Source organism: Pongo pygmaeus, chromosome 11 (assembly GCF_028885625.2).
Source record: "Pongo pygmaeus isolate AG05252 chromosome 11, NHGRI_mPonPyg2-v2.0_pri, whole genome shotgun sequence".
Lineage (NCBI taxonomy): Eukaryota > Metazoa > Chordata > Mammalia > Primates > Hominidae > Pongo > Pongo pygmaeus.
In genome coordinates, this window is record NC_072384.2 from 74,741,473 (window position 1) to 74,764,488 (window position 23,016).

The following is a 23,016-nucleotide window of genomic DNA, read 5'->3' on the forward strand; positions in this document are numbered from 1 at the left end:
TGTATAGTAGCTTTATTCACAATAGCTAAACACTAGAAACCATTAAAGTGTCCATGAACAGGAGACTGGACAAAGAAATTGTGGTATATTCACACAATGGAATACCACTCAGCAATAAAAAGAAGCAAACTGTGATCACTCAACAACATGGATAAATCTCAGACATGCTGAGCTGGACATGAGAGTATAAAGTGGCTATTTACATGAAATTCTATAACTAATCTATGGTTACAAACATCAGAATAGGTGGAGTGGACTGATCGGAAAGAGAGAAACTTTTATTCTTTTTAATTTAATTTCCTGATGACCTAAAAGAAACAGTTATTCAGGTTAAGTTTAACAGTTTCTAAAAATATGGCCTACTCTTGTAAATAAAGGTATTTCTTAAAAGTGGATTTGTTCCTTTTGAATTAATTTATAGAAAAAAGTCCAACGAATATGTAAAAATACTTTTAGATGCAGTACACAATAACAGGATCTCCTTATAATATCTATATCTGCTCTACTCAGTTCCCACTGCATGGTAAATTAAATTGAATTTTTCATCAATCAGTATACTAAAATGGGAAGTGCAAAAAATGCCCCTGGTGAAGCTCTTCTGCTATCAAGTGAAGAAGATTCATCTTAGTATTTCCAAAGCTCTGACCTGAACATACTATGATGTGAAAAATTTCCTCCTTGGGTTTTTAGGGTCTTCTCTGACAATCAATAACCACCTAATTTTTATACTCTTCAACCAACTGTTGTTCATTCAGATAATATGTAAGTTTTATTGCTAAAACAGGGTGTCCTGTGCAAATTTCTGACTGATTGTCTGCACTAATGGAGAATAGCAGTAAAAATTTTTCAGGCCGGGTGCAGTGGCTCACGCCTGTAATCTCAACACTTTGGGAGGCTGGGGAGGGGGGATCACGAGGTCAGGAGTTTGAGACCAGTCTGACCAACATGGTGAAAACCCGTCTCTACTAAAAATACAAAAATTAGCCAGGCATGGTGGTGCACACCTGTAATCCCAGCTACTCAGGAGGCTGAGGCAGGAGAATTGCTTGAACCCAGGAGGCGGAGGTTGCAGTGAGCTGAGATTGTGCCACTGTACTCCAGCCTGGCCGAAATAGCGAGACTCCATCTCAAAAAAAAATAAATAAATAAATAAATAAATTCAGCTCTGCAATGTTTTAGCATGTAAAAATCTGTATTTAGTATAGTGCCTAGCAAATAACTGAAGCAAATAGAAGGTGTCTAATAACTACTAATCTATTGATTTCCTAAGGATACATTAATTAATTGCTCTTGTTAGCCCTATTACGATATAGAACGTTAACATCTACCCAATTAATTGATGTTATTAACTGACATTATTGTATTACAACACAGCAAGGAGAATTACACTGATTTTTATTTTATTTTATTTTTGAGAAGGAGTCTCACTCTGTCACCCAGGCTGGAGTGCAATAGTGCGATGCTGGCTCACTGCAACCTCGGCCTCCCGGGTTCAAGCAAATTCTTGTGCCTCAGCCACCCGAGTAGCTAGGATTACAGGCATGTGCCACCACGCTCGGCTAATTTTTGTATTTTTAGTAGAGACGGGGTTTCACCATGTTGGCCAGGCTGCTCTCGAACTCCTGACCTCAGGTGATCTGCCCACCTCAGCCTCCCAACGTGCTTGGGATTACAGGTGTGAGCCACTGCGCCCAGCCCTGATTTTCTTTAAAAATAGAATCGTCAGATCTTCTACTAAGAAAATTAGAAAGTTTATAGGATTTAGGGTTAAGAAGTACCCCAGGAACCAAAGCTTAATCCTTTTATTTTACAGATGAGGAAATGCAATCTCAGGAAAGTTAAAGTTGCTTAATTAAAGGTAGTGAATATTGGAGTTAGGATTAAAATTAAAATTAAAATACACATCTAAACATTAATTTAATAGCATCTAAACAACACAACAGAAAACATGGTTTTCTTTATATGTATCATGTTTGCTAACTTATACACTATTTCAGAATTCTTTTTAATACTGTTAAAACCACTCATCATTATTAGCAGCACTGCCTTCAGACGATCACATCTAGTTTCAGATGTAATACTCCTATTTTCCACTAGGAGGAGAAAAAACCACAAGAAAAAGCCAGACAAACAATAAGTGACAAGAACTTCTAATCTGCCACTAATTTTAAAGTATCACTAACTACTCACTAGGCTAAAGGAAGATTTCTTTTTTCAAATTTTGTGGTTTATCTATAGTATAAAACAGTCCGTAACTTTGTAAAAATGTGATCTAAATTGTGCACTGGAAGCAGGCTTTAGTGAAAACATTAATTCAAAACAGCCTCAAGCAATGTACAGAACAAATAAAATCTGGCTTACCATTTTTGCTTCTGACTGTACTGGTTGGGGAGAGGAAGGACCTGGGATTCCTGGAACACTAGGCACCATGGTGACTGGTCGAACGAGCTATGCATAAGATAAGGAAAAATAATTGCTAGAGAATATATTCAAAATGAGATTTGTACTTTACTGCTGTTATAATAATTTGAGACTTTAAGAATCAGAACATTGTAAATTTATCTCCAGCTGATTTTATCTCTATACCAAATCCTTATTTGGTCTTACATCCTGACTTACCCTTCAAAAGTTGTCAATTTCTGAGACATGTGCTTTCCTAATTTTCAGTTTCTACACTTTCTTTCTTAATGGTCCCTGTTAGAAATTCATAATATTCAAAGTGATTAATGCAAAAATTCTCAAAGATCCGTCAAACTTCCACTTTGAATATGAAAGGAAGAATGTCAAAACTTGTGACACTTAGGCATAAAAAATAATTTCAACAATGAACTTTGCTTTTCTAAAAATATATATAATGAATTTTCTTAAACATACCACGTAATAACAAGTAACACACTGTAATAATTTCTCAAATAATCTGTAACAGGTTTTAACCATTTTGGTTTTTTCCTTTTTTTTCTTAAACCTAACACTGAGTGAACACGGTTACTGTATAAATAAAGCGTATCTTTTCTTTCATTTCCGGTTGCTTTCATCACTAGGTACATGTAACAGGATAATCAGAATCTCAAAAACAAGGCAAGAATGTTTCCCTCCTCAAAAAAATATCCTCAGTAAAGAGGAAGCAGATACTTTATATCTGAGTCCTCACAAAGTCTCTCAAATAATGCATTTTGAACAACAAAGTTCTTTTTAAAGAAGGCACACTATCTTGAAATTATGTCAATCAATGCTAATTTTGGATAATTCAAAAGATCACCTGGAAGAATTAGTTAATTAAAAAAAGATATAAATATCAAACATTAATCCTAGTAATATTCTTGGGGATAATCTCATCGAAAGTGTTGGAATGTTACTATAAGTAAGCTTTTAAAATTTTTAATAATTTTTATAATTTTTAATAATTTTTATTATTTTTGAGACAGGGTCTTACTTTGTTGCCCAGCCTGGAATGCAGTGGTGCAATCTCGGCTAACTACAGTCTCAACCTCCAGGCTCAAGTGATCCTCCCACCTCAGCCTTCTGAGTAGCTGAGACTACAGGTGCTTCCACCACAACTGGCTAATTTGTGTTTATTTTTTGTAGAGATGGGGTTTCGCCATCTTGCCCAGCCTGGTCTTGAACTCCTGGACTTAGGCAAGCCACCCACCTTGGTCTCCCAAAGTGCTGGGATCACAGGCGTGAGCCACTGCACTTGGCCTAACAATAATTTTTAAAAGTTACACTGTAAATGATTACACTGTACTATCAGTAACAAGCATCTTAGAAGGTAAAAGAAAAAACTATCTTTTTACTACATAAATAAGTACCTAATGCTTGGTGTAAGATTTCCAGGGAGAGAATAATAGAGAGATTCAAAAAGTAATATGTCGTAAATGACTTAGATGAAAAAGAAAATAATGTGTTCTGGAAACCGTGCTAGATGTCTCAAAAAGTGGTTCTCAGGATGAAAACTTGAATGTCAAAGACATAACTGAAGAGTTTGAATAAAACTGTTTTATGTAATGTAAGTAAGAAAAAAGCAATTTTCTAACACACATTATTCCAAACAATGTGTTTTTAAATGTTCATTAAACTATTACTTTTTTTTTTTGACTTGGGGTCTTGCCCTGTCATCCAGGCAGGATCCATAGCTCACCGCAGTCTCAAACGCCTGGGCTCACACAATCCTCCTACCTCAGCCGCCCAATATGCTGGGATTACAACAGGCATGAGTCGCCATGCCTGGCCAAACTATTAAATATTGTAAGTAGACAGTTAACTATTTTGTCTATGTCTTTCAAAATTTATATATTTAACACACCCCTCAAAAAACTTTTTTGGGGGGTCTTTTCAAAGGGAAAGTGAAAGATTATTTTTCTAGAACATTTACATTTTAACATGCTGGGCTATCAAAGATTCTACAAACCCTACTTGACCACAAAAATTCAGAGTGTGTCTTTATAAACAATTTCCATACTAATAGAAATACCACAGAGTTACCTGACAAGTATTCTAGTATAAATATCTTTCTAAAATTTGAAATCTGTGGTAATATTTGAATGCTACAAGTCCACTCAAATTGACATGGGTTGAATAAGAAGATCTCAGCACAAAAAAAAAAAATTAAGATTTTGGGGGGAAGAGAAAAAATAGCTATACCTTGAATGTTATATGCTATTACAATGATAACAAATAAATACTATCAACTGCTAATCAATATTATGTTAAATTCAATTTAATAAGCCAGTCAAGCAGCCAACTTTATTTTCTGACTACAAAGATCAGTTTTGCGATAGAGATTTAAATAGTCTAACTTTCTTACTGGGACTGCAGCTGGAACATGCACATTAGAACTTGTAATTGATGCAGGAATAGCAACAGGCATGGTTTGTCCATTAGGAAGATGTAACAGAAGAGGAAATGGGCCTGGTACAGGGCTAAGAAAAACAAAAGAAGAGAAATTTTAAAAAAGAGATTCATACCAACTGTCTCTTAAAAATACAATAGTATTTTTACTCCTATAATCATATCATTTAAAAATACATTTTCTAACCACAGCAAAGCAAATAGCAAAATTTAATTATTTTTAATTGCATCTTAAATGCATAACTTGTGTAGCAGTATTGAAAAGAAGAGAAAAGTTATGGATTTACTTAGGACAATCTCTAATTTGTAAAATGAGAAAAACTATCGAGAGCTCTTGGGAGCTACCAGTAAGAACTGACAGAAATGGAATCTGGTGATGCAGTAATTTTATATTTTATGTGAAATAGCATGAAAATAAGACTATCTTAAATTCACATTCTATATTTGTTTTTAGTTGTATTTATCTCCCACTCTATTAGTTAATATTTATATTAAAGAAGACTACGCAAGTACTTTTTCCAAAATTCGAAGCATGCACACACATACAAAACTAAGATCTTAGTTTGAATAATCAACTGTCTTAGGAAAAATCATTACAAAACAAACTTAATTCACGTATATGTTCAATGATTGGCCTGAATCACTTACACAATTGGCCTGTTAGAGGATGGTGCCTGGGTGATTACAGTACTTGAGGTTGGTGAAGGTACTGCCTGCTGAATAATTACACTTGAGTCAGAACTTGTAAGCAGCACATTGGGAACCTGTAATGATGCTGGACGAACAATAGCTGACGTGGGCTGTGCAGTTTGTGCCAGTGGTACTTCCTATTTAACAATGAGATAAAAAAGAGTGGCATTTAAAAATACAAATCATGTACCTTAGTGAACAGAATGTAACACACTTCTAAAAGCATCTACAGAATAATAACTGCTAAAAGCAAATTAATATCTAAAATTAATTAAAAGAACATTTTAGAAGAGCTGTAAAGATTCAAATGCAATGTTCAATTAATATTTTAATTTTAAAAAGACTGGTGGTTTTTTTTTTTTTTTTTTTTTTTTTCAGTACAACTTGTTCTCCTGTCAATCCAGAAATAAGTTAGACTGGGCAATTTGGCTATGATACCAAGAGAATTTTAATAAAAAATAAAAATATAATCCATTCTCAGAGAATCACAGAACTTAAAATCCAGAAGGGACTGTTTAGTCCCCCTCCCTCATTATACTGTATGAAGAGGAAACAGGTCCAGTGAGACTGTGTTATGGCTGATACAAATTAAGTAACAGAAATAAGAATTTTTAGAGCAATACAAATAATTGTTAATTTCAGTTAGCTATCTCTTCTATATCAAAAGGCCATGTAATACTGATATCTTGAATGTAAAATAAATAATTACTGGAGTGAACTCTTTCAAGTTAGGAAAACAGAATTTGTCAGCCAAGACCTTAAAGATGGTATTTCCTCTGGTTTTACAAATTAGAGAACAACAAGTTTTAAAAGACTTTACCCAGAATTCCTTAAAAAGTCAGTGTAAAAATTGGGTCTATTGTGTTTTATGAATTGGCCTGTATGCTGCCACTTATCATCAAAATCTTATTAAGCTACAGAGGAAGAAGGATAAAGTAGTAGTATTGTAACTTCATTTATTCAGTAAGTTGAGAACTTATGCACCCCAGGACTAGCCCTCAAGGAAGAGACAATAAACAAGTAAAACAAGTAAGAAAATTTCAGATTGTAGTAAATGTTAAGTGTTACAGAATAATATGTGCAATGTAACAAAGGATGAAAGATTAGCTGAAGGTAAGGAAGAGTCAGTTAATTTAGATAGCATAGTAAGAATAGGTGAGCTTCTTTGCAAAAACAGCATTTGAACTGATGATGAAAGGATAAGGAGGAGAGCATTTCGTTGTAGGGAGAAGGAAGCAATACCATATGTCGTGTCCTGAGGTAGGAAAAAGCTTTGAATATTTGATGAACACAATAAAGAGGCATGAGGTGAGGATAGATGCATAGACAGGCCCAGATCAAAGAGGGCTTATGCCAAGGAGTGTGAATTATTTTAAATACAATGGTAGACCATTGAAAGATTTTAAGCAGGTGACATATTTAATGTATTAAAACTCATCTTACAGAAAATGGATTGGAGGCAGAAGCAGGAAGACAAGTTAGAAGGTAACTGTTAATAATCCAAACAAAAGATGATGATGGTTTGGGCTTAAGTGGTGTCACTGAACACAGACATAGAGGATGAGATTCAGGTCTGATAAAATATGCTGTTAGTTTCAGTGTAAAAGAAAAGAAGAAATTAAGGATGACCCCTAAATTCTCAGCTAGAACAACTAAATGGATGGAGAAAATTTACTGAGATGGGGAAAACTGGGGGAAGAATCAAGGACTATGATTTTGACCTATTAAGTTTAAGATGTCTATTAGACATAGAAAAGGTAATGTCAAGATGGAGTTGGATATAAATCTGGCAATCTGGTGAGATACCTATGCCCATAGAAATTTGGGAGTCATCAGTATGTAGATGTTTATTAAAGTTATGGGCCTGGATGAGATCACCTAGGAAGAAAATCAAGAAAGAAGAAGAGGTCCAGATTTTTTTTTTTTTTTAATCAATTTCATATGGTATACCTTGCTCAAGGAGGGCCTAATGATTGGGGAATGCAGAAAGAAGGAATACTCCTAAAAGATGCTGAAGCAGCCATGAACAATGAAAAACTGTTAAGTGTGAAAAGAATGAAATGCTCTCTAGGAAAAAAGATTTGCATCAGAGATTTAAAAAGCATTTCCAATAACTGTAATAATGTGGAAACAACCTTTAGGTCTAAAAAGAACAGGATAACATAATACATATCATATAATAAAATAAAGTACAACCATTAAAAATTATGATTTGGGGAACTCTCTAATGACATGGGAAAATATTCATCAATACTGAGGGTCTAAAGCACAATATAAAATAAAGCTAGGATCTTTATATCCATCTATCCTTCTATTTAACTATTCACTTATGTATTTGTACCTATAAATGTATATATCTAGAAAAAAATGTTTCCAGATAGTAATTCTTATTCAATTATGTGCTAATAGGTGATTTTGGTTTTCTTTTCATGTTTCTGTATTCTTAGAGAAGAAGAATGAGAATGTACTTTTAAAATGAGAAAAAGAAAATGAAGAAAAAAAAAAAAACCAGAAAACAAAGCATTTATTCTTGGCCAAAAAGTTATTTTTTCTGTATTTCCTTATTTCTAGCTCCTCTGCCATGACAGAAGTCCATTAATAAGTATGGTTTTAGAATAACAATCTAAAAAAGAATATTGCCACTGCCTCTTCATGTGTCCCATTGCCTCTTCGCTGTGTCCTGCATGGTACTCTCAAATAAATATGTGCTTATTCTATGTGCTTGTGAACAAAAAAGTGATCAAGAAGTTCCCATAATAATGTTACTCAACACACAACTGTAGCCCAGGTGATCCCAGATTATCTGGGTATTCAAGCTAGTATCATCATCGTCCTAATTGCCACTAACAAAGATCCACTGCTGAGAATGAGTAACTAGTCCCTTAATCCTGTAAAAGTCCAAAAAACCCCTGTTCAAATAATTTTTTGAATAGATTCTTAATTAAGCTGTTACTGTATAAAAGTAGCTAAATATAAAATAGCAAAACACAGAAAAATTAAGTTAAATTTATAAATTTATATATCTTTTAAAAATAAGTTTTATCTAACATGACTGTTCTCCCCTATAATTTTTCTATGTACAATAAAGCTGCAGTCTTCTTACCTGAAATATCTGAGTATTGACAGGCTTTCACATATAAAACTATTGCAAGCTGACACTGAATTTAATACCTTAACATTTTATGGAGATTAAATAGTAAACTTTATTTGGGTACTGTTCTTCCCCCTTACTTTGTATTTCTAAAAATTTCTAACCTTCTCATCACTGGTAGTAGACTCTGGGTGAGGTAAAGGACTATCCTGGTGAGTCGTTTCTACAACAGAAGGCTCCTCAATTTTGCTTCTTATGATAGGTGTTGCAAGAGGGGATAAATCTAGAGGCATCTATAATTCAAATAATAAGGAAAAGGTTATAAGTTCAAAAACAGTGTGTATAAATTTAAAAAGCCGGAAGTATAAACTATGATTATTTTTCTGTCAGAAGTACTCTTTTTAAATTTCATGGTTACAACATACTTTTTTAATGTCGTCTTCTGAAGCTTTCTTGAATTCATTCTCAAATGGACTCGCCAACTCATTAAACAAACCCACTTCTTCACAGTTTTTCAAGAATCTTGTTGGTGTTGGGGTCTGATCTGAAATAAATGTCAAGAAGTATTCATGCATATTTAAATATGTTAAGACTCTGAAATATAGCTACTAAGTTAACAAATTAGCAGGACTGGTTCAGTCAGTTGTTAATTCTCTCTTTGGAAAGACCTCTTCCTTTAAAGCAAACAAAATTTGGTTAAATTTTTGTTGTACTTCATATTTCCTCCAACTTTAAGAACTATGAAAGTAGGAAAGAAGTCCTTTTTGCTCCTTAGTCCACTGCTTCTCTCTGAGTAGAATGGCATGAACATCCTCTACTCAAGAGATAAACTATTATTATCTAACACAGTATATAGAATTTTTTACATTTACATTATTAAAAACTACAATTATTTAAATAAATGAAATTTGGGGAAAACTAGGATAAGAGCATGTATATCTGCTTTAACTTGGTTCTTCCACTAGCTGTTCATACTCTATTATGAAAGCAAACTAAGATAAAACAATCTTTAATAGGTAGATAAAAATATTCTAAGAAAGAAAGAAAAAGTTAAAACAGCCCTGAAACAACAAACCCTCTTTTTGCCACTATCTACTGAAACTAATTTTCTAATTTAATGCATTTTACAAGCTAGGTACAAGGGGTATGTGTGAGTCACATGCCTCCAGAATGTTCTAGCTTAATTCCTAGGGAGTAAAGAAAGAGTCTACTCTATTTTCTTACAACATGAAACATTTCAACTTTACTCGAATATGTACTCCTACTATGTACATTAACATATGTACTCAGTGTCCATGTATAGGCTACAAAAAATGCCAGATAAGATTTACACTGAATGAATAGCAAGAAACTTATAAATTCTGCCTATTTAGTGTTACTATTTTCAAGGGTGTTTATTCATATTGATTAGAGTTGGTAGCACATTCAAATTCTATTCATGTTTAATATATTTTAGAGCACCAATTTTACAGGCTATAGCAGGGATCTAGCCTAAGTGAAGTAAAAGTACTCCACTAAGGAAGACTCTTGGTTTAAGAGAAAATACTCCTAATTCCTTTTGTAAGATTAAAATTTACATATTCGTTAACCATTATGTCCCCACAGAGGGCATTACTTACTATTTTACCTTTGCCCCTCACATGTATACCTAGAGAACTAGTATTTTTACTATGTACAAATATATTTCACACTAAAATGACCCACTTGTAATACAAAACTAGACATAATGCAGGCCTGTCTCAGGCACTGTTAGTAATATCAGAATTACTAGAAGGGCTCTATTATATCATAATTTTACTAGTTTCTAGCCTATCCCTTAATTCCCACCTCCCAAAAGATCTCAAAAATCACATTATAGTAAGTAAAGTACATGTAATAGCTTAAGTCCATCATGACTAAATTAGTAGGTCAAATCTAAATGTGACTTTTCTGTTCACACCCGAAGGGTTTGTCTATCTAAGTTCATTAGAAGGCTCTTAACTTACATTAAAGGGAGGGAAAAATCTTAAAAAAATAAAATACATAAGCATAAGTCACTTTTATCAATGATTACTGGAACCATCAGACTTGAGAAAAGTCAACATAGGCACAATCATTTAACATGCACATTGCATATGGCTACTGATCACCAAAAATATACCACACACATCATGCATTTTATTTGCATAGTAATGTTAACCTATTCATCTCAACATGTTAGTGAAAAAAAAGGTCAAGTACTGTGTTTGAATGTGCTCTATTTTTCTACTGCATTAAATGTGATCAGACAGGAAAGTAATTTCTAGAAACCAATTTCAAAACATATTTGAGTTAAAGAGTTACACACAGACAGAGATTGTGCTAAGGCAGAAAGTTTCAGAGAAACAAAGAGCTTCATGCCTAGGAGAGTGAACTTTCTAGATTGTTACTATTTTGCTTGTTTGGTTCCTTTGGTTCTAGCTCTTAATGTCTAATGTAAAATACTCCAAAAAAAAAAAAAAAAAAGTATTATCTCACTCTTCTGTATAAGTAACATATCTCTAAGTTACTTATGGAACTTAGTTAGGATATGATGGAAGTTCCCCTACATTTTTCCTACGTATATTGTTTTCGATAAATTAGCTTTCTGTTACCTTCAATTTCATTACAAAAATTTCAATACTGAAAGTAGAGGGAAAACCACCGAATATTTGCTTTATTATCTATCCAAACACTGCATAGAACAATTTGGTCTCTATAATGATTAATAATTTAAAAGTATTACAGTATTTGGGTGTAATTCCAGACTTATATGATATATAACAAGCTTTATAAGAGAAAAGAAAAATCTAGAGTTAATCTGAATATTTATGATATGTAAATCTGTGATTATGACACAAAAGATCTGAAATTTATATAGTTTTGTTTTATCACAATACTTATAAAATATACCAAAAAAGTAGCAAAATTATACATGACATATATGTATATATACATAGATGTGTGTGTGTATATATTTAAATACCAAAAAAAGGCAGCTAATACAGCATGGAATGACAATCAACCAATGTATGAACTGGGTTTTTCTTTTCACATACAGTGAAAAATAATCATCTGCTTAGGCGATACTGTACGTTCATAGTGTCAACACACAAAAACTGCATTGACTGAATTTAGAGCCTCTTTACTGAGAATATTTTACTAATACAAATGTTTAGTCTGAAAAGAAATACAAACAACTCTAATGAACAAGTCTGCTCACTGTTCTTTCTCCAATGGGAGAAGCTTGATCATTTTCTATCTTCACACAGCCTTGTAAGTCAGTTGTACAAGATAGCTAAAAGAAATGCTGACTAAATACCATGTTAGTTCAATTATTAGTTAAATGTAAAATTTGTAGATAGTATGAATGTTCCCAGAGTTCTAATGAACTTCCACAAAATTGACATTGGAATATAAATTTGAAAACTACACAAAAAAGTGAAATGAATGGTCAGAAGGAAACATGAAAATGTAATGGGTAAAATACATGTTGCCAACATTTACTGTAATGAAGTCATTGGAATATCACCAGACTATATTATTTACAGAGAATACACAAAAATTGTGCACATTCCAGGTGAAATATGTATACAAGCTATTAATAAAAGCATATACTAACCAGCCACAATGACACTGTCATTACGTGCTGGACCAAATTTCAGTGTCATCTCATGTTTATGTTTATGGACAGCCAAATGATCCTCGTTGGTAAAACGCTGTGGCAAAAAGTTTTAAAATATAGTTAAGATTTTCAATTTGATCAAGTAAGTAAAATGATTAGGAAATTAATTTCCACAACATGTAAAACCACCATTAACAGTGAAATAGCAGTTTTTAAACTATAAAAGAATCTGTTATTGTTAGTAGATAAGCACACTAGATTGCAAACAATCACAGAGAAACCCATTACTCAAGAATAAGCAATACTGATATATTGCTAGGTCACATAACTCATTTGAGAGCATTTAAAAATAAAATTGGAGGCAAAGAAACTTTATATAAATTTCTTATGGATACTAAAAATAGACCACCATTAATTTGTCTTATCATAGTAGAAACTATACTCCATGGTACAATGACTTTTCAAGAAAGTACTGCAGTATTAATATTTACCTAGACTTAAGGTTACTTACCACTTTTTAAAAGAGAATTTTCTTATAAAAGTATTACGCCTGGACAAAATTAAGAAATAAATCTGATTTTTATGTTACCACATAAAAAAGAATGCCTTTGTTTTAATCCAGCAAAGAAACAGCAACCGATACAATAAAAAAGCAGCTCGTTTTAAAATAAAACAATTTAAAGTAGCCAAAATAATTTTTTCATGAGAGTTCTTACATAAAAATGGAGCAAAATTATTTTTAAAACATTTTATTTTTAAAGTTATCCATCATATTTTTTCCTACCTCTAACTTGGATAAGTTTTGCATGCCAAAGGTAACATTTATGATTACAACATAATAAATGCATTATCTCCGATGTCTGAACATCAACATTTTTGAAGATGCTCATTAAGCAACATTTATAACTGAAAATAGGGAGCTTTCTGTTATTTCAGAGCAATAATTTTAAAATGCTAAGTTAACAGATCTCAATTCACTCTTTATAACCTTACAAGTGAGGCTGTTAAAATATATATACTTGAACTTGGTTTGCCCAAACCATCAAAATGAATTCCATTTCTTGTGGTCTCCTTCCCCTACCCAATTCACTACATCCTTTCATGCAACTAATAATAGTAGCTTTAGGGTTACCTTAAACACAATGTAAAAGAATGAAACATTTTTAACATTTTAACATCTTTGGCCCAGTCCACTATCCCTCTGCCTGTAGAGGTGAAAATCATCTCATATGTGCCACAGTATGTGCGGCACAATGCCTTGGTTATAGCACCTATCATATTTTCATGTATCTGTCCTTTTAAGTAGGCTGAGCTCCTACTGTGATCCCCCAAAATTAGCATATAGTAAGTACTCAATAAATGCTAATTGAAAGAATGAATTCATTACAATAAAATAGATGAATCTTAAAGATCAATCTGAGGGGGTTAAAAAAGACCCTAAACCACTGTCCATTAACATGAATTCAACTTCAATTTAATCTGGCTACATTTTATCACTTAGTCTTTGGATTACTTCACACACCAACAGAAAACTATTATTTTATAACCTCTCTTCAGAACCTGCCTGTATTACCACTGAAGGAGAGTGTTCAGATGCAACAACACTTCCACTACTTGACATATTCATTCACTCTTCAGACATTTACTGGGCAGCAACTATAGGCAGTAGGACCACAACCAAACTTTTCCCCACCCAGGTACTATCTTCCTATTACTTTATCATTATAAGAATCTCCCCCAATTTTGGGGAAATAAGAAACAGTGGTACTTTTGAGAGACTGCTGAATAACAAAGTTCTCAGAAAATGAACATATCTGCAGAGCGTACTGACATTAATATTTTATGCTTTTTCTTTGTATTGCTGTTTTAAATATATGTGTCTTACATCCTACACTAAAAGCATCTGAAAGTAAGATTTAGTTTATGTTCCAAAGAACCTCATAATGTGGCTTTTCCACTGAAGGCAATCATTAAACATTTGTGAATGAATGCATTTTGGTGCAGGTCCCAGATTTTAAAACTGCAAAGTCAACAAATTAATAGATAAGAAGTTGGAATGTTGTCGCCTAGGAATTTTATTCTACCAATTTTCTTTGCTTGGATTAGTTTGACCCCAAATATTCAAATCAAAGAACTGCATGTAGAATAAATAACATTGTGTTCATATGAAACATAGGAAATGGCTCCAAGTTCAATCCTAAGTGAAAAGAAGTGGCCAGAAGCAACCTAACAAATATTTAGGATCATATCAATATTAAAAGGGAGAATGCAAGGAATATGTATTTATAAACTCTCATATAAGATCCACAGATCAAATTTCCCTAAATGCAATTTACAAAGGGATTACTGATCCTGTAACAGTATTAATTATATACAGGGACAGCAACACTGCAAAGGACAAAATACACTCAAAATACAAAAACACTGCAAAGGACAAAACACACTGGCACTTGATACAGATGAATTTGACCTTGGTTATCTGAGAAAATTTATTATTTTTAACAAGAAACTTAAAAAGACAGTGTGAAAAAGCAATCTTGTGAAAAGGCAGTCACCAGAAGTTTAATATGAAAGAAATGCATTCTTTATTTATTTATAAAGTAGCTGCAAGCTAAAATTTTTTTACAGAATCTATATTAACTGTCTTTCCAGTCAAATTAAAATTTATTCCAATAATAAGTTTTGTGAAAATATATATATTACTAGCAACACCAACATACTGAATTCATAAATTGTATTCTTCCAGGTATTTCAAAGCACAACCCCAAAGAAAACGCTGCAGATATACACAGAAACACAAGTATTTTGTTAAACAAGACTAAGACCTTGAGTATACAGCTTAATAAACAATGGAAAAAGTGAAAAAAAAAATTTTTTTTTTTGAAAGGTCCCTAGCAGGTAGCAATCTCTCTTAAAAGGTTAAAAAGAAAGGGTAACCTGTCAGATGGGAAGAAGGTAAATCAGTTGCTTCTATAATAATTTAAGTTCTGATATCTGGGAAATCTGTGTTACTAAGGCTTGACCACTCTCACCAGAATTAACTTCCTAAAAAATCAGTCATTCTATAGTCAATACATACACTCATATCCATGATATATTATTATTCCTTTTAAACATATTAGATAGACACAAATAAGTTTTCAAGCCATTGGGCCAATAGCTCATTTCACTACTTTCTTCACTAGTTTAAGGACTATTGAACAACAGCAGGAAGTTACACTGATATATTCACTGTCCCTCTCACGCACACACACACACACTCCCACACATACATCTCCATTGTCACTTTAGACTAAATATAAAATGAATCTTTATCTCCTTTATAAAACAGCTTATAATGTGTAAACATTCTACCAAAGAAACACTTTTCAATGACAGGGACACCAAAAGCAAAGATACTACCAATTATATGGAAGACTAACAAAGATAAATGAATCTTTCACCAAATTATCTCACTGTCTCTTTTACTAAATTCCAAGAAGCATCACTTTAAAACAAGTGAAATTAACAGGCATGTGGAAAACCTAAGAGTAACTGAGGCAAATAAGAAAAGATTTAATAGCACGAGTCTAGTGTTAAAAACTCTTTGTAATCATTTCTATAGGTCTCTCTCTGAAGTTGTATTACCACCAAAATAGATTTTAAATTGTAAAAATCTACTTGAAACCTTAAATTTAACTAAGACCATTGTGTTAAAGCTGAAACTCAAATTCAGAATAATGTCACTGCTTACTGGTGACAAAAAATAACAAGAAACTTAAAAAGACAGTGTGAAAAGGCAATCTTGTGAAAAAGCAGTCACCATCAAAATGATGCTTCTAAAACCAATTCTTACTAAGTAGTTCCTAGGAAATACTATTTAAATCTAAAAACAGACCATACCATTTCTGTTCTCAGCAAGATTTAACAAATGGATGAGTAGCCAGGTTATATTTTGATCAGTAATACTTACAAAGAGATTATTTTAAGTATCTTACGGTACAAACACAGGCCCCCCCTAAAATAATACTCAGGATCAAATGCTTAATGTTTAAAAGAATCACTATTAGTGAGAATTCAATTATGAGTGAGAATAAAAAATTGATTTAGCTTTTAAAAAACAATTTGGCAAAATACATGAAGAAACTTAGAAATGTGTAAACATTTCAATCCAGTTATTCTAGTTCCAAAATGTATTTTAAGAAACTAAGTAGAGACATATACAAAGGGTTATGTAGAAGGATATTCATCACAATATTGCTTATAATACCAAAATTAAAAGTTTATAATAGTGGAATCAGTAAATCATGGGACATGCTCTAGCAATAGTCACTTAAAGCTATGCTTTCGATTAACACACAAAATGCTAATATGTGTAATGTCATCCAAATACTAACAGAATACAAAACTGTGCAGTATGGTCCCAATTTTGTTTTAAAAATAAAACTAAATCCCATCCTCTCCTAGCTATTTAAGGACCCCACTCCTGCAATGGTCCCATTTTCTGCATTGCCAAATATGCTGTGATATTCCCACCTTAAAATGCAAAACAAAAAAGTTCCACCATCTTCAATCCTACATTGAAGCTATGTATCTCACTTTCCCTTTAGCTACACCTCCAAGAAAGAACTGTCCTATAATGTCTCCATTTCTGGTTCTTCCCATTCTCTCTTCAACCTACTCCAATTACACTGTTGTTACTGCCCCTTCATTGAAAGCTACTCTTATCACGGTCTCTAAATTCAATAGTAAATACTGAATTATCATCTTATCTCATTTAGGATATGACTATATTGTTTCTCTTACTTTGAAATATTTTTTCTAACTTTCAAGATTCAATTTTCCTCACTGGTTGCTACTTCTTTATCTTCTGTGCTACATTCTCCTCCTCTTTCTGACTTTTAAACACTGGAGGTGCCTTAAAGCTTAGCTCTCACCCTTCCATCTAGACTATTGTGATACAGAAGTAAAACTAAGCAAATATGGGAATTATGGATAAGACAAAATGTAAGTATTACAAACCTCGACAATGGAAAAAATAAGAGTAATTATCAGACATTAGGGGATGGGGAAGTGGAGGTAGAAAGTATGAATGTTAACTCCTTTAATAGTAGGAAACCTAAAAAAATAATTCCCTAACTTCTTAATGTTTTTCACATATAATGTTAGAGAGGTCTTGTAACAATTCCTTATGATACACATACACACACAAATTCTAATGTTCAGCAATCAGTTTTTCTTCTAAGTTAATTGTAATGCTTTTATTTAAAATGGCACGTGTATTAGTAAGAAGTCAATCACAAAAACCATTCTAACTATTTTAAGCAGAAGAGAATCAGGAAAGGCCTTTTTTGAGTCTCCAAGAATGATACCTAGAACATGTCAAAACTAGTCTTTGTCCAAAGGCTGGCCCTAGAAACATATTGCATTAGCTGTAATTCAGGGATTACAGAATCAAGTTGTTTGTTCACTCCAAGCCAGCAAAATGGATGATTTGACTAATACCATCTCTCATTCCATTTCACTCAGTACCAAATGCAAAAAGTAAAGTGGGTCAGGCACAGTGGCTCATGCCTATAATCTCAGCACATTGGGAGGCCAAGGTGGGCAGATGGCTTGAGCCCAGGAGTTTGAGAGCAGCCTGGACAACATTGGGAGATCCTGTATCCAAATAAAAAAACCAAGCAAAAAATTAGTCAGGTGTGGTGGTAAGCACCTGTGGTCCCGGCTACTCTGGAGGCTGAGGTGGGAGGATCACCTGAGCCCAGGAGGTTGAGGCTTCAGTGTGTCATGATCATGCTACTGCACTCCAGCCCGGGTGACAGAGTGAGACCCTGTCTCGAGAAAAAAAAAAAAAAAGTTAAAGTAAATCTGATTTACCAGGTAAATTTGGTTGGTGAAACCTAAAATCATATGCAGAATTCTAGGTGCAAAGAGAATTGTAGTTTTTAGCTCTCTTAAGTTTACAGAAAAATATATATGTCAAATATATCTCCAAAACATATGTCAAATTAGCCTATTTCTCTCTCTATGTCCACTGTTAACACCTAATTCAAACCACCATCATCTCTCACCTGGACTGCTGTCAGCCTCTTGTCTCCCTGTGACCACTCAGCAGTGGCTTTTCACTGCTCAATGAATAAAACCCAAACACCTTATCATAGGATATGTCTTTTTTTCTGTCTCCTCTGACCTCCTGTCTTAACCTTCTCTCTGTTGATCATTATATGCTCCAGCCACAGTAGTTGTGTCTCTGTTCTTAAACATACCATACACATTCCCTCCCTAGAGCTTTTACATTTGCTGCTCCTTTAGTCTAGAAACATACAAGGTTTGCTCCTGCATTTTCTTCGGGTCTTTGTTCAAATGTCACCTTAGCAGAAGCACATTCCCTGGTTAACCTATCTAAAATAGCATTAACCCTGATAACGCCTATGTTTACCTCGCTCTACATCATTAAATAACACGTAAATCAAAATTACAATGAGATACCACTACACCCTCACCAGAATGACAAAAACTTGAGACTAACCAAAAATATCTTGAAAAATGAGGACTAAATTGGAGAATTTGCCCTAACTGACTGGAACACTAACTGTAAAGCTAGAGTAATCAAAATGGTGTGGTACTGGCATAAAAGTTGACAGAGTGATGAATGGAACAGAATATAAAGCCCAGAAACAGATCCACACTTACACAATCATTTGATTTTCATTAAAAGAGCCACAGCAGTTTAATGAGGAAAGAAAAATCTTTTCAGGAAATTATGCTGGGATATCTAAACCCATATTTTTTAAAAACTTAGCTTCAACTGGCTGGGCGTGGTGGCTCACGCCTATCATCTCAGCACTTTGGGAGGCCAAGGCAGGCGGATCACCTGAGATCAGGAGTTCAAGACCAGCCTGACCAACATGAAGAAACCCCATCTCTACTAAAAATACAAAATTAGCCACGTGTGGTGGTGCATGCCTGTAATACAAGCTACTTGGGAGGCTAAGGCAGGAGAATCACTTGAACCCGGGAGGCGGAGGTTGTGGTGAGCCAAGATCATGCCATTGCACTCCTGCCTGGGCAACAAGAGCGAAATTCCGGCTCAAAAAAAAAAAAAAAGTTAGCTTCAACCCCTATCTCACACCATACACAAAAATTAATTCAAGATTAAAGAGAAATCTAAATGAAACAGTAAGCTTTTAGAGGAAAACAAAAGAGAATACCTTCATAACCTAAAGGCAAGCAAAAATTTCTGACAAGTCACAGAAAGCAACAACCATAAGAGGAAAAAAATTAATACATTAGGATTCATTAAAATTAGAAACATCTGCTCATCAAAAGATATTATTACGAAAATTAAGATGCAAACCACAGAAAAAGAAGCCTCTGGCAAGGACTGCTATCCAGGATATATGAAGAACTCCTACAACTCAATAATAAAAAGACAACCCAATTTTTTAAAATGAGCAAAAGATTTAAAAAGATACTTCACAAAATGTAAGGGATACAAATGGCCAACAAACACATGAAAAAAGCAGCCTGGCAATTTCCTAAAAAGTCAAACATATATCTACCAGATAATCCCATCATTATACTCCCATGTATTCCTCCAAGAGAAATGAAAGCATGTGTCCATAAAAAGACTTGTACACAAGTATTCACAACAGCTTTATTAATAACTAAAAAATAGAAGTAAACCAATATCCATCAGATGAACAGATAAATTGTGAGATAATGAAATATTATATCTCAATGAAAAGGAATTAACTATTGGTAACATAACATGGAGAAATATTAAATTATGTGGAGTGAAAAAACGTACATACTATATGATTCCTTTTATACAAAATTCTGGAAAATGCAAACAAATCTACGGTAACAGAAGGCAGACCAGTAATTGATAAAGGTAGGTGGGATAAGAGGAATTATAAATAGGCATGAGGAAACTTTTGGGTGACTGTATGTTTACTATCCTGATTGTGCTGATGGTTTTATGAGTATACGTGTGTTAAAACTTATCAAATGGTACATTTTAAGTATATACAGTTTATTGTAGGTCAATTATATTTCAATTTAAAATATCAACTAAAGAAAATAAATGAGAAGGAATAATGCTTACTTACAATTTATGGTCTGTATTATTTAAGTACTTTGTAACTTCGCTACACATTACATTTATTCTTTAATTCTTCCTTACTGTCTATAGTTATTTTAAGATAAGTATAATAGGAATAGATTAATAATTTAGTGGGTTGTTTAAAAAAACTAAAATATTACTTTCTGAAACTGCTGCCACATGCCCAATATTAAAGACGTTAGGCTTAACAACATTAATACATTAGTGATACTCTAAGAAGTAAATATTAGTTAATTTCATAAAAGTTCAGTAAGCAAAATAATTCTCATATAATATAGATCTGATTTCTAATTAGGCAGTTTATCAATAATTTTCAGCCAATAACGGTCAAATTACACTTTTATATCTTGGACTTTTGTGTAGGATTTCCACCTTTCCATTACAAGATATAATGTTCCCCCCCTCCATATTAGATTATACTTTCTAAAACTCAGTTGCACTATTGAAGAAAAAGCAGAATTTCTTGCCAAGTTTTCTGGGTTTTTTTCATCCTAACTCTAAAATTTTACAGAATACTGTAAGAAAATGCTTTTAGTGATAACATATTATATCATCAATGTTTTAATAAGTGGAAATATACAAAATAATTTAAAGTAATTTATATATTACCTGGCCACATCCAGGCGCAGTGCATAGAAAGGGTTTGTCATCACTCATATTCCACAGGTCCTTGTATTGCCTATAATCAAACAGAAAACACTTTAGAGTACATATTTTAAAATAAAGAATAATTTAAAATATAAATCTCAAGATTTTTCATTAAGCTTATTAACTTTTCTATTTTAATGCAAAATAAAACACTTTTCTGACATTTTAATTCTATCTTTCTTATTATGAGAGTAGATAAAATACATGTAACATGCAGATTTTGCACTATAGGAAAAAGGTTAGGAACACTGCTCTGTCAGGCAAACTTTTTCCTGCTCAACAGTGTAAAAGTACTTATGGTGAAATGAACACATTCCATTTATTCAAGAAAATTAAATGAGCAAATACTATGCAGTCTTCCAAGGATCATACTGTACTGTTATGAAAATAATGTGGCAAAATTTCTATCTCCAGTCCTAAATTCTAGTGGAATATTTTTATCTATTGGCTAAACATTTCTACCTAAACATGCTACCAAAACATCATCATGTCTAAAAACAAACTCTTAAATCCCTTCTTAAATTTACACCTTTTCCTATATTGGAAGCACTATAGAAGACTCAGAGAAATTAAAAAATAAAAGAGAAATGGATCCCAGCCTCAGGGAATCTCTCCTCCCAGTAAAGGAGATAAGGTAGTATTAATATAACAAAATCTGTATCTCTAACTCTGATCTCTTTCTAAATCCTAAATTTCCAACTTTTTGTTAGTGGTATACTGAGGATCATAACTTAATCTTCTGAGTCCAAGTTCAAAAGTCTTGTCAATATTTTATGCTGTTTCCTTGTAATATATCAAAACTTTTGCCAAAGATTTGATATATCTCATTTTTAGGAAACCCATGCTGGTTCACAGTAGTCACTGCTTCATGTTTAAAGCATGTACGCAATGATCACTGAGAATACAAATGGTTTCCAGGAAGTCACCATTATTAATCTCATATACAAAATTTGTGAAATGTGTAAACAAAATTTTTATTGCTTTATCCAAAATGTTTATTGCTATAATTGTCAAATAGCCTATGGACAACTTGATATTGCACTGCTAGGTGCAAGGATGACACTTGGGGAAACATTGGTCTAGACTTCTGGTTTCTCGTCCAACACATAAAGAACTTGAAAGTCATCATTCCTGTCCTCATAAAGAGAAATAAGTTAAACACAGAAAATCATCAACTCTTCTTACATCCATCAGAGAAATGAGGTCAAAGGGCAGTGCCCTGAAAAGTTGAGACTGAGGCAGACACTGAGAATCACAGTTTATTAATAGCAAATGCCTGCTGCTGGTGCCAGTACTAGGCAGAGACAAAAAGCAGAGACAAGCCATTTTCTCGTACCCTGTACAAATTTTTGACCTACACAATCTGTGAGCATTATAAGCTATTTTATAACTAAATTTGGAACATCTCCTCATGATATCTGCGATTTATCTAAATAACATATTATCCTTCTAGTGCTTCTTAAATGTTTACAAACTAAGGAATACTGGTATATAAATTTTTAAGTAACAGCAAAGTATTCTAACAAGATTGGCTGTAATTGACCACTAGTAAAACTTACTAAATAATGAGTGAGAACAGTATGGCCTCACAGTTCTCAAATAGGATCCTCTACACTCTTAAAAATTTAGGCTCCCAAAGAACGTTTTTGTTTATGCACTATCAATACTGACCACATCAGAAATTAAAACTGAGAAATTCTAAAAATATTAATTTATGATTTAAAAATATCAATGAACTCACTGCATGTTAACATGTATTTTTTAAAACAATATAAAAATTTAGTGAGAAAGGCATTATTTCCCACTTTTGGCAAATCTTTAACATCTGGCTTAACAGAGTAACACAGCTGAATTCTCCTATGTGCTTCTGGTATTCAACCTGTTGTGATATCATCATGTATCCTCTAGAAAATGGCATCAAATCCTTGTGAGATAATGAGAATTTTAAAAAGGTAAATATTTTAGTATTATTATAAAAATGTTTTTGACTTCACAGACCGCTCTCACATT

The 23,016-nt window shown here is 33.1% G+C and overlaps 1 protein-coding gene across 9 annotated transcripts in view; it reads right to left on the bottom strand.

Moving 5' to 3' along the window:
* ATF2 (activating transcription factor 2) overlaps window positions 1-23,016 on the bottom strand; it is a 93,690-nt gene that overhangs the window by 33,283 nt on the left and 37,391 nt on the right. For 8 of the 9 annotated variants that reach the window (XR_010122841.1, XM_054476896.2, XM_054476886.2 and 5 more), the window contains 7 exons: window positions 20,968-21,037; window positions 12,249-12,345; window positions 9,055-9,173; window positions 8,794-8,922; window positions 5,497-5,675; window positions 4,805-4,919; window positions 2,362-2,448 (listed from right to left, as the gene is read on the bottom strand). Coding sequence is in view for 8 of the 9 variants with exons in the window: in XM_054476896.2 (XP_054332871.1) it covers window positions 2,362-2,448; window positions 4,805-4,919; window positions 5,497-5,675; window positions 8,794-8,922; window positions 9,055-9,173; window positions 12,249-12,345; window positions 20,968-21,037 (796 nt within the window). In the remaining variant the exon portion in view is untranslated. Of the gene's footprint in view, window positions 1-2,361; window positions 2,449-4,804; window positions 4,920-5,496; window positions 5,676-8,793; window positions 8,923-9,054; window positions 9,174-12,248; window positions 12,346-20,967; window positions 21,040-23,016 lie in introns of those variants that run through there. The other variant, XM_054476901.2, reaches the window with a different exon arrangement.